Raw genomic sequence first — 13,371 nt, 5'->3', positions numbered from 1 at the left:
CACAGATTAATTATGGGATAATAACTGGGGATATGAAAATTAAGCTGTGATTTCCACATAAGTGTTTGACCTTTACCTTAATGGTATTTGCCTATCAAGTGACATAAAACCCTCTGGCTTTTAAATTGAAGTTTGAGAAGACACATCTTGCAGAGTATATGTAGTAGCAAAAGAACAATGCATGATTCTAAGTTTAATTGTACTATATTGTAACATATAGTGTGACAGAGAGGGGTCATGCTATACTAAAAATATACTCACGTATATTTAAGCTTTTTAAAAATAGTTTGTTCTTTCTTTTATAATTTCATACATGTATACATGAATTTTAATGATGTATATTCCCCATTCCTTCCCCTAACTCCTTTCACATCTGCTCCCCCACCCCATTCCAACTTTGCATCTTCCTTTTTGATTTTTAATGAACCACTAAGTAAAATTTGCTTGTCCCATATACTTCTGGATGTGAGGCCATCTTCTGGCTATGAGCTTTCCAATATCATCTTCATTTCAGCTTCTGTTCTTGTTAATGTTTCTATCACTTTATTGAATTTGGTTTCAGATCCCTGATTGTCTTTGTCATTTCATTCAGCTGTGTGCTTGTATTCTCTTGGGCATCACTCAAATGTTTATCATTATTCTCTTGGAGTTCTGCTTAATTTTATTTTTAATTTTTTGAACTCTTCAATAAGAATTATAATTGTTCTTTATAAATCTGTGTCCTGAGTCTTATCTAGGCAGTACTTGTTAAATAATAGTTCTACAGGACTAGTAAATTTGATGGTTGTCATGCCTTCTTAGGTATTCATACTGTTTTTGTTTTAGGGATTTGACCTGGGCATGTGGACTTCTTCCTTTGGTTGTGTGTCTGATGTTTTAATCTGGTTTTTCTTAGGTTGGTCAAGTACAGGAACTGCATGACTTGAGCTATGCCAGGTAAGTTGGAGGATAAGTTGTTTAACTGGATCAGGCAAAGAAGGCTCCCAAACCACAAGTTTGAAGCAAGGCTTATTTGTTCAGCGATAGCACCAAGCAGATGGAAAGATGGGAGAGGGAAGAAGTGTTTTATCAGTCAAAGCGGATTTGAAGATTAACAATCTGGACTTTGGTGTGTGGGTATGGAGATGGGCATAGGCAGGGGACAATGGAGGATGGAAAAGAGAAGAAATGACTTACCAGGCAAAAGCGCCTCACAAAGAGGGCTCCTGGAGCCTAGCATAGCTGTCCTCTGAGAGGCTCCTCCCAGCAGTGGATGCTGAACCTCATAACCAAACATTGGAAGAAGCATAGGTGTATTGTGGAAAAGTAGGGGAAAGGACCAAAGGACCTAGTGGTGACAAGAGCTCCACATAAGAAGACCAATAGAGACAACTAACCAGAGCCCAGAGGGGCTTGTGGAGATTGAAACACCAACCAAAGGACCATGCACTAACTGGATTTAGACCCCCTACACAGATGCAGCAGATGGGCAGCTCAGGCTTCATGTGGGTTCACTAGTAAGCGGAACAGGGCTGAGTCTGGTAAGGACTCTGTTCCCTGCTCTTTGATCACCCCCCCCACACACACACACCTGGTGAGGATGCCTCAACAGGTCACAGGGGAAGAGGATACACTCAATCATAATGTAACTTGGTGAGCCGGGGTGGGTTGGAGGGGTACACCTCTTCTTTGAGGAACAGGTGTTAGGGGGAAGAGAGAGGGAGGGTGACACTGGGAGTGGAGGAGGGAGGGAGGGAGCTATACTTGGGATGTAAAGGGAATAAATAAATTAATTAAAAGAAAGAAATCAGTTAGTACGGAAAGACTGGGAATAAAAAACAAGGCTCCTGGGCTGTGATACTAGAAATAGGCTTGTGAGTTTGCAGATGGCTGTGGCTTAGAGGAAGGGCAGAAAAATGGAAGATGCTTGGTATATGTTTCTAATCACTATTAATATCTATATTATATCTGCTGCCCTAATCACATGTATGATCCATGTGATCATTTTTGTCCCTTTGCTCTGTGACTGAAAGAAGTACAGAATTTGTTAGTGGGCTGAGAAACACTCAGGTTTCTCTTGCTGTGGATATTCTGAAAGCATGTGATGAGATGGAGCTACAATAAAGAGGAAGTAGCTCAGTTTCCCTGTGAAGACACCTGAACCTATGGCAGAATTTGTATGAAGAAATAAACTCCTGTATGTTATACCACTGATATTTTTAGGATTATCAGTTACTACACTACAACCAAAATGATCCTGATGGATAAAGAGGGTTTTTTTTTTCACTATTGTTTTTTCTATGAAGACCTTAAGACTCTCATTCACCACAATCCTAGTCCATCATTACATGTTAACTTTAAGCCCTGAATGATCTGTGGGACCGAGATAGTTCAGTCACTTCAATATTATTTTATTATCCTTACCAAGCAGCTTACCAAGCCCTATCCCAGAATGTGTACTTAGGATAGGTGTATTGACTGTAATGCGGCTTTCTGACAGGACTGGAGAGATCCATAGCTACTGTGGAGACAGATGTAGCCTGCCACAGAAACTTACCTTAATTGACACATTGTTGGAGGCCTCTAATTTTTGGAGTAGAATCAAAGTAACAGTAGTATCTGAAGACTACAAGGGCTACTCTGTTCCAATTCCTCTTTCCCCTTTCTCAATAACTAGATGAGAAAAAATTATGTGTATGACACTAACAGTCTACTGGAAAAGGGCACAACGAAGAGATAATTATGATGTAAAACCAGAAAAGTTTGCTTCTAAGTCCATGATTAATTGTGTTATCAATAAATTTGGCTAGTATTCATATAGCCAGGTATAAATATTATTCTTTAGTTGACAGGGCTTTGAGAAGCATGATACAGGATACCCCCACTTTGTAGCCTTGGGATTTGCAAGGAAAATCCTGGGCCAGCAAGACTGACTTCAAAAGTCCCATAGTCTTATCATGAAGATGGCTCTGGAATCAGGAGAAATAGGTGAATATGAATAAGGAAATCCCGATTGGTCCAAAAGCCAGTAGGCTAAGAAGCAATGTGGTGGCTTAAGTGACTGAAACATTGACTACATTGGAAATCTTGGTTCTCTGGCTATTTGCCTTTGGTTCTGGAGACAAAAGTGATCTGTAACTACAATTGATTTTGTTTGTTGTTGAGGCTGTAATTAGAAAATTGAAAAGATAGGTCTAGTAATGACTGCACAGAATGACATTCATATACTTGTTGGTATCAGTTTATTCTGTGTTTTTAGCTTCCCTCACCCCACCAAAAATCCAAGACAAAAGAAATCTTAACTCAGTTTCAGAGGAGGTGGAAGTAGAGGTCAGGCAAATAAAACACAGAAGGTAGTTTTACCCAGTCACTTTTAGCACTTGTCTATTTCCTTTCAAATATAGTTAATAAACTCACTGTCATTTGTCTTCTCATGTCAAATATTCTTAGAAGGTAGTCTAGGAAGACTGAGGCCAGAGAATGTCCACTTACTCTAAAAGAAGTAATTACAACTTACTCTCAGAATCCGGGAAAGCTGTAAATTAATAAGATATAAAAAGAATGGTGAAATCTTGATGATTTGGATGAGGACAGTTGACAGAACCTAGGTAAAAGTGACAGGAAAGTGACTGCAGAAGGGGATAAATGAGAAGATCTAAGATATGGGCAAGGAAAAGGTTAATGAATTTAATTATGATGTTTTAAAATGCTTCAGTGTAGGAGGGCACTTCCAAGGCCTGGATGGATACAGTTCATACTCTAGATATTTTTGAACAACTGCCTAGAGTGTTTGGGCAAATAAGAACCTTGCTGACTTTACTCTATTGCTCTGGAGCTACGGTATGAGACATTCTTATTCACGTGGGTTCTGACAGGCAATATTACATGTCATGTGCAGGCGTAGCAGGAAGCAAAGTATATGTGCACACTGACCACCTATAATAAAAGAAATAATTAGGTCACTTCACCCACACATGGGCCATTTACAAAGTCTACTTTTAGGGAAATAAGTCTACAAGTTTTAAGAAGGAATCTGGAAAGGGAGAATCTTAAGTGTTATGGCCTTTGACTACATTAAAAATGTAACATTGAAGCTGTCACAAATATTCAGGTTGGATATTGGAACTGTAGATACAAGAGAAATGAGCAATGTTAGGAATGGGCCATTAGGCTTTTAGCAAAGTAGAAGGTAAAATGAAAGACAGCCTATCTAGAAAAACATTTTAAGTACTCTTGGCTACAGGTTCAGACTCCATTGTCTTCTACTCTTCCAGAAATGATAGAAAAGGTTTCCCAAAAGCCCATGGGATGCTTGGGAAATAAAACAGCAGCATAAGCACCCCAAGAGAGTTAGAGCAAGTAGTTTCACACCACACACACATTGCCTTTATTTTGCAATTGGCCACACACGAGCTTGCGTGCGCACACACATACACACAAACACAAATGGCATAACTGTGCCTGAAAGACTTTTTACTTCTTTTATTGAACTCCATAAATATTTTTATAAGGCTTTATGTCATTACAACATCTTTTTTGTTGTTGTTAAACATTTCCAAATACACAATTTTGACACTTGTTTGACAGGGTCAAACAGTCAGATAATAGAAACAAAAGAATAAACTGGCAAATGCAGAGCAGCAGGGGTAGTCAAAATCACTGTTGCCCATCTATTCACCCAGCCCACCCCACCCCCAAAGCACTAAAATATCACTATTTGGCTTCATACTAGAATTGTTAGAACTCTCTTGCTGCTGTCCTTAGTAGCTCAATTAAAGATATACACATAGAAAGAAGATGAGAGAAGGAGAGAAAAATTGGATTTTTATATTAGGACCTCCCTAAGAGTAGAACTCATAGAAAAAAAACTCGCAAAACCCTTTTGGAAGGAAAATTCAGGCTTCATTGAGTTAAGGAATGGGGAATCCAGGGCCATGCAGAAAACAGGAGAATTCGAGTTTGAGAGGATAACATGGCTGTGGGGATACATCAGGTTGAGATGCTGAGTCCAGGTAATTTATGCGTTTCCCTTTGTGCTAATGGCCACTGATCTACTTTGATCCATAGGTACACGCTTGGGGGCGTTCTAATCAAAGAAGAGCTGAATTAGTAGTGCCTTCACAAATTACTACATGTTGTAAGGCCAGTGGGCTGGATGGATCAACGGGATGATGACTATCATACTCCTGAGCCTGGAGCCTTGAATGTTGGACTCAGAAAAGGGAAGAGAATAAGAGGATCTGGCCCAAAGATACTATCAAAGATTTTATCTAGCAACCTTTCAAAGCAACTCCTCCTGGTGTGACCCTAATCCCTAGAGAAAGTTGCCAAGGCCAAGTCTAGTGAAGATGGGTAGAAACTACGTAAAGAAGGTACACTAAGGGAGGCCTGCATAGGAAGTGAAATATATTTCAGTTTGTCAATGGCGAACATTGCCATTTAGGTGCTAGTTACCAGATTTCTTGCCATAAGGGCTTAAATAGTTCTACCATGTGCTGAGCAGTGATAGCCAGTTCCGAACTCTGGTGTTCTGCTAGCTAGCCTTGAGAACTATAAAAAGTCTAACTTAAATTAAAGCTTCAACAACGTATAATTTGTTTTCCACAGGTGAAAGATTCTCAGGGGTAGGGCTTAGTCTAGGTTTGGAAGCATAAAGAAGTACCCAATCCAGCTTCACTGAAGACCTCATACAGCCGTGGCTGCTGTTTGATAAGCTTAGGTCCTTTCATAATGAGGTCTTGTCCTGTGAGGTCCAGAACAAACTCAATCTCCAGATTCCTGGATGGAGTGGATATTCACACTTCTTTATATCCTATTTTCCTCGCTATGAAAGCTCTAGCCATAAAAGGGGCTAAATGACAAAGAATAAATACTTCTGTACTCGTGGGGATTCTGATATTTGTGGGGAAAGTTCTGGTCAAATGGAAAGCATGCCAAGAATTAACTTCAGTGTTCTGTCTCAGATCTTTCCCCCTTAGATGTAAAAGTAGCCCTAGGCTTCTCTGACAATTGACTCAGTTGTCCTGGGATGGGAGTATGTCAGGAACAACGCCTACTTTGAGTGCCAGAATGGCTCTAACTATGCCAACACTCACAATCCTCTACCAGAAAGAAAGTAAGGGCAAGGAAGGAGACAGAGACGATTATCCATGCAATCTGCTAATACGTGAAGGTGGCTCTTATAATTTTGTTGGTAGAAATTACAGGTATGTTATATTAAATCAAGCCTGTCTCTTTCCCTGATGGTCCTTATGTTTCCCTGTATGGTGTTACTGTCAATCGTGGACTCTCTTCACATTGATCTGAAGGTATCTAATGATCTTGGCCAAGCAGGTTTTGTCTTGAACCCCTTCATAAACTTCTAACAGTGATGCCTTACGAATCTGAAAATGGAAATGGGGATGATTGGAACACCGAAGTGACTGCTATATAGAGAGCCCTACTTGACACCTACCCACTAGCTATGGGTTGTAGGGTGGAGATAAATCTCTTCCATGAGAGGCAGAGTCTCAATTTCTTTGCTTCTAATTTAGCTAAACCATTTGCCTAAAGAAGACACAGGCTAAAGAGGAGACTCATAATAAAAAGGGCTTGAAAAATAAATTAATGGGCAAAAACTAACTCTTAGATAAAAACCGTCAGTGATTCAGCAGTGTTTTTACATGGGAATCCTCAATGCTAGAAGAAATCACCTAAATAGAAAAATCCCCCTTAACAAAATTCTCATTCCATTCTTTCATTCCTTTGTTTCTGTTTGGTTTTATATCCTTCCACAATACCTAAAACAGTGAAAGCAATAGAAATACCAAGCAGATAAGTCACAGGGCACAACAGAGCATGTCTAGACTGGCACAACTGTGGACACAGGGTGCTGTGAAAAGGCTGTTGGTATAACCGCAGGGCTACAGGAACATTTGCAGATGGTCGCATGAAGGACAGGAGATGGGAATCCTCCCCTTCTCAGTGAAAAATGACAAAGAGAGAAATGAAATTCCAAACCCACCACACAAATTAAATTCAAAAGTTATCAACATCAGTATTATCAGGAAAGGCAAATAAAACAATGCAAATACTCTGTGGGAATAATGACAGGTCAGTGAACCAGAGGAGTGAATAGGTTATCTTAACAGGAAAAAGAACAAAGAGAGATTCAGTTTCTGAAGGAAAGGGAGGGGAACAAGGTTAAGAACTAAAAATTTAAAGAAGTGATCACATGTTTGAAAGTCAGTGGTACTTCTTACCAACTATAGATTTCAATTACCTAAAACAACAGTAAATAGTTGTGGTCCTTCTCCGTGTGTGTATATGTATGTATGTGTACATGCATGTGCATGCATATGTGCACACATGCCCACACACACACATGTATACTTAAAGGTCCATGTGTGTGTGCCTGTGTGTGTGTGCGCATGCGCACACACACACAGGCACACACTCTCACACACACACACACACACTCACACACTCACACACACATAAATTTTCAACAGTGCTTCTCCAAAAAAAAGTCCATCTATAAATATAGTTTTATTTATTTTAAAATTATCTGCCTTCCTATAGGTACTATTTTTTGAAGGGGGTTAACCTACTGAAGTTTTGCCAGAATGGTGACTGGCTGCGTTTTGGTTCAGTGAACTCAAAGACTTGAGACTGAGCGATGCCATCGGGGACCAGGTACTGGCCCTGGTTTAACGGGTCCTGTGGTGGTGGGTAGGAAGGAGGAACTGAGCGGGCCGAGTTGACACCTAGAACAAGTTGGAGATCAAAAGGAAAGAGTATAAATTAAGTATGAAATGGGTGACTTCTCAAACTAACCAGCCAGTGATCCTTCATAGTACACTAGTTTGGCGAGTTTTACCTGTAACAGATTGAATATCCCTAACCCTCAAATCTGAAATATCCTGAAATCCCAAACTTGCTAGCAGTCAGAAATTTTCACGTTTTGGATCTTTTAAGATTTCCATGTTAAGGCTGTTCAATCAAGAACAAGTCTATGCAAATATTTCAAAATTCAAATATATATATTATATATATATATATATATATATATATATATATATATATATATACTCTGAGGTACATTGTGTCTCAAGCATTTCAAAGTATAAACAACTTGTGTGGCAAATATTTCTTTCCCTGTCATATTTGCACAGGCATCTCTATTTCTATAACACCACATCTTTCTCCATCTTATCAGTTATCACCAAAAACCAACCAAACAAAAACATATATTGTCGTCACTTGTTTGACAGACAAGAAGACCAAGGACCAGAGGGAAATAGTATACCTAAGGTCTCAGCTAGCATCAAAGTGAGAACTAGAGCCCACATGTGTTGATTTTGTGGTTAGAAGTTTTTTCCAAAAGACCATAATCCCTGATGTAGGGCTTGTTCCTCCAAAGAACCTAACAAACTCCTCTCACTTCTAGACTTTAGTTCTCTTCCTCTCCAACCCTACCTGAAAGCGTCAAAATAATATGGTTAAGAACTATTGACTTCAGGACTTTTCATAACGCTTAAGGCACAAGTGATTCAGTACTTTGCTTTGGGATGACAATGACATTAGTAGTTGAAACAGAAAGAAAATTCATCACCAGAAGACATGATTCATAGACATAAAGAAAAGGTTTAATCTATTTGCGACCTTTCAAGGGGCACAGTTCCAATGATACTAAGGTTATAGGCCTTCTCACATTAATGGAGGATTCCAGGCTTCAATCCAACTACCCTGACATTAGTAATTATGAAAAGCCAACACTAGCCATTGGCACTTTCATAGGAAGTCAGGCTCTGTAGCCATTTTTGAAAGGTAGCAAATGCCAGAAATATGAGGGCATCAGATGCTAAAAAAATAATAAATAAATAAATACAAAGGAAGTCTGCTTTATCAAGTTTTATTTTTCATTTTCTGTTTCAAGCTTTTTATGTAAATGTCAAATTTACGAACTCCTTTGTTTTACTTTAGACCCTAAAGATATTTTTAATACTTTTTCTTAGGGCTCTATAGTTTTGTATTTAATTCCACAGGGAATACTTAATCATTACACAAGGTGTGGGCTCATATCAAAGTTCTAATTTGTATATGGAAATTTAATTCAGAACTGTTTGTTGGAAAGATTGCACTTTCTTTGCTGAATTGTTTTCTGTCTGTCAAAGGAAAGACATACATATATTTGTGTAGGTCTATTTCTGAATTCTTTTACATTAAACTATCTGTAGTGCCTCAGTTAATGTAATTATGTAATTTGTGTTGAAATTAGAAAAATTAATTGCTTCAACTTTATTCTTTTTATTCAAGACTGTTTTATTCTAGAGTATTAATCTTATTTTTCAACTGCCTCTAAAGCCTATGAAGATGGAGTCTGAATTTATGATTCTGACATCTTTTGTACTGATAAACTCAATTAGGTTGATGTATCAAGAAATATCATTTAACCCCAGAAGTTTATATATAAATTATGAAAATCAAGAGAGCAGAAAGTAAAAAAAAAAAAAAAAAAAAAGTGAAAAAGCCTTTCTATCAGACAGATAACCCTTCCCTCAGAAAAATAGATGGTTGATAATGCCTCATGTCACAAATAGCATGGGAAGGGAATATAGAACAATTTATCCAATGACATTTGCATTGGAGATATCTTATCAGTTTTCCCTTTATCATTTTTAGAATTCATTCAGAATCAAAGAGCTAATGAGAGAGAAGAAGAAAAGGACCAGGGAAAGTGATGTCTTATTAAGATTATCCATTCCCAGGGACAGTGAAAATACTGTCAGTAGTAAAAAAAAAAAAAAAAAAAAAAAAAAAGCTTCTAGTAATTGAGATGAGACAATAAAATGAGCTCTTTCAAACAAGAGATATCATCATCATCAGGACCTGAGATGAAGAGGGGAGAGCGGTGGTCTCAGAATCAAGATGACTTAGGTTAAAAATCACTTTACCTTGAATGTTTTCAGTTTCTTAACTTGGAACAGGGGCTAATAGTGCCATTTTCTTTGGGTTACTATAAAGATGAAATGAAAGAAATTAAGAAACTTGATACTAAGTAGATACTCTAGTAAGTGGAAGGTAGTTCTTTTTAGCTCACCTGAGCACTTTAGTTTTGTTCTGGTTCATGAAAAAGAAAAAAAGTATTCTATATTTAATCTGATTCTATTTGTATTTTAGTTTTTCAAACTGTATGCCTCAAAGAAAGACTATCTTGTTCAATTTGAGGCTCTTAACTTTGGTTTGGGGCTACTGATTAGGTAAGCTTATTAAATAAATTATATACATGCATTATTGCCTGCCTCTCTCTAAACTATTCATAAACTTTTCTTTTGAAGCAAAAAAAGGTTTTTTTTTTAAATTTTGTTTTGTTTATGTAACCAATAACATGGATATGACTACCCCACACCATTTACTACCAATAACTAAAACAAGAGCATTTGTTACTTGTTACCAAGGATACCTGGGTAGTTAGAAACTATTCCAAGTAAACCTCAGTACAGAAAAGAGCCAAGAAATATGAAAACACATACCCTATGATTTCCTAGTCTCAGACAATGAGTGAGTCTAAAGGAGTAAAGGCAGAAGTACCTTTCTGTTTAGAAGCTTTTCTCACAGTCATTGCAGCCTGTCTCTTCTGGTTTTCTGAAATCTCAAAGCCTACGAGAGAAAAAAAAATTAACTTTGTTATGAAAAACAAATAAGCCTATACACTGTAAAAATAGTATACCTTTCCTTTGAAAGCTAATATATTAAAAATATATTTAAAAAAACTTGAAAAAAAATGCTGGCAAAGATGTGGGAAAAGATGAACATGTATTCACTGTTGATAGGAACAAAAATTGGTACAGCTGTTTAAGAAAATCAATATGGAGGTTTCTCAAAATATCAAAAATAGAACTATCATATTATTAAAATTACTGGGCACATGCTCAAAGAACTCTATATCCTACTACAGAGACACATATTCATCCATGTTGATACCTGCTCTATTCAAAATATACAGGAAGTGGAAATAGCTTAGATGTTCACCAACTTATGGATGCATAATGAAAATGTAGTACATATATATGTACAATGGACTTTTATTAAATTAAGTAAAACAAAAGTACAAAACTTTCAGAAAACACGATAGTAGAAAATTATATTAAATCAGATTCAGAAAGACAAGGGTTGCAGAATTCTCTTATATCTGGAGCCTAGATTTTAATGTGTGTAAGAATAACTCATGAAGAAAGAATTCTAAGAAGGAAAATGAAGTCTTGAGAAGGGAAGAAGTAATAGAATATATATTAGTTGAAAGCACAAAAGAAGCTACTGTAGGTAGAAGAGTACAAGGGAAATAGGAGGATGGGTAAGAGAACTGGGAGAAGAGAACCAACACAAACAAATTATGTTTGAAAATGTCTCAGTGAAACCAAATTCTGTATATGATAGCTTAGAAATAATCTATTAATATGTATGTACATATACATATATGTGTGTGACTAGTAATATGAAATGAAGGCTTTGAATTTGAAAGAGATTATGGAGGTATATAGGGAATGGTTTGAAGGAGGAAAGAGGGGCAATGATATAATTATAGTATAATATCAAGAAATAGGTTAAAAAATTAAATACAAATAGTCACTGTCATTGACCTAGTAATTTCGTTCTTGAGAATTCAGCAATTTGTTAGAAAATTGGAGAAGACCTGGCCACATTTCTTTGGGATGTATGCTGGATAAGAAAAAAATATATTTTTAATTTTCATAGGAATCTCCATAGTGTTTTCTGTAATGGCAATCCATGATCATTTGTTATTTTCTTTTTTTCCTAACAGTTATTCAAAATGGATGAATGAATCGTTGGGGATTTAATTTATACATTTCCAGTGGTTAGTGAGATTGGTCATTTTTTTTAAAAAAAAATTATCTGTGGGGTCATTTGAAAGTCTTCTTTTGAGAAACATCTACTCATATCTTTAATTTATGTTTTAATTGTATTGCTTGCTGTCTTGTAATGAGTGAGTTCTTTCAGTTTCTCTGAAATAAACACCTGTCGTCTTTATAAGACTAGCTGAGCCTGTTTGCAAAATATTATCACAAGGATATCCAGATTGCCCTTTTAACAAGATGTATTTAACTCTACCCCAACTGCAGGAGGCCTCATGGTTTCTAGGAGGTGCTACAGTATAAATGCTGGGAAAGTCTAGAGGACGGGGATCCACCTATGCAGCCATGATGGGCACAGACTTTCTCCTTGGCTGCTTTAGAGTCACCTGTGCACGTTCCCATAATCCCTCATTCTTGTTCTATAAGTAAGCCCAACAAACTCACTGGTTCTTCTGGGTGAAAGTTTTGTGTAATTAAACTTTAACTTGTTGCTAGGAATTGAGGAATTGGGTATGCATCGTCAATTCCTAATAGGGACAGAATCCCTGCAACAAGTATCTTCATACTTTATTTTAACAAGTATTTTATCTCCCATCTTGTAGCTACTTCATGTTTGTATTGGTTTTTTCTATACAGTTTTTTGAGTTTGCATATCAAAAAGATACTTTCATTCCCAAGTTTACGGAAACACTTTTTACAAGTTCAAGAATATGTGGTAAACCTAAATATCCATCAATGAACAGATAAAGAAAATGAAAAAAAAATACTACTTAGCCATATAAAAACAATAAATTTTATCATTTTTATAAAATAGTGGGATCTGAAGGATGTTCTGTTGAGTAAGATAAGCCAGATGTAGAAAAACAGATACTGTATAATTTCATATCTTAAAAAGTTAATATCATATACACGAAGAGCAGAATGAAAATTAGGGAGAAGAGGGAGTAGAGAGGATGCAGATAGGTCATTCAATAGGTTCAATGATGCAGTTAGATAGTAGAAAAATGTTGAAACAGCAAAAGTTCTTCCAAGACCACAGCAGGATTAGGAAACACAGACAAACATGAAGATATTAACCAATGACTGAAATTCTTAAATTTAAAGGATAAAGAAAACAATCTTTCATACTCTGAGGAGCAAATGGCAGTTTGGTTATAACATTATTATTAACATTATTACTATGGGCTGGCTATACAGCTCAGCTTTAGATTTGCCAACCAAGTAGGAGATACCCTGAGTTCTAACTCCACCATAGCAAAAGAAAGTTTATATAAAATACTCTTAGTAGCAGTCTGAAAGAAAGCACAGAACACATAGGTGAAATCAAATTATAAACAATTCCCCCAAAGACTTGGATATTTTATATAAAAATATATAAAATAAAGGGTTTGACTTGAAGAAAGAACTTAGAACTTTTTTTTTTTTTATTGAAACCAACCCAAACACTGATACTATGGAACTTGGGGGCAGGGGGATGCCAAACCAAACCAAACCAAACCAAACCAAACCAAACCAAACCAAACCAAACCAAACCAAA

General features: G+C 36.8%; 1 protein-coding gene across 8 annotated transcripts in view; it reads right to left on the bottom strand.

Annotated features, from left to right (window-relative positions):
* Nucleotides 1-6,659: 6,659 nt before the first annotated feature.
* Arhgef9 (Cdc42 guanine nucleotide exchange factor 9) overlaps nucleotides 6,660-13,371 on the bottom strand; it is a 152,991-nt gene continuing 146,279 nt past the window's right edge. For 7 of the 8 annotated variants that reach the window (XM_055597467.1, XM_055597474.1, XM_055597471.1 and 4 more), the window contains 2 exons: nucleotides 10,552-10,620; nucleotides 6,660-7,724 (listed from right to left, as the gene is read on the bottom strand). In XM_055597467.1, the coding sequence (XP_055453442.1) occupies nucleotides 7,543-7,724; nucleotides 10,552-10,620 (251 nt within the window). In that variant the 3' untranslated portion in view covers nucleotides 6,660-7,542. Of the gene's footprint in view, nucleotides 7,725-9,914; nucleotides 9,977-10,551; nucleotides 10,621-13,371 lie in introns of all 8 variants that reach the window. The other variant, XM_055597472.1, reaches the window with a different exon arrangement.

This window comes from Psammomys obesus, unplaced genomic scaffold (genome assembly GCF_907164565.1).
Source record: "Psammomys obesus unplaced genomic scaffold, mPsaObe1.curated_primary_1811, whole genome shotgun sequence".
Classification (NCBI taxonomy): Eukaryota; Metazoa; Chordata; class Mammalia; order Rodentia; family Muridae; genus Psammomys; species Psammomys obesus.
This window is presented reverse-complemented; position numbering and strand designations above follow the sequence as displayed.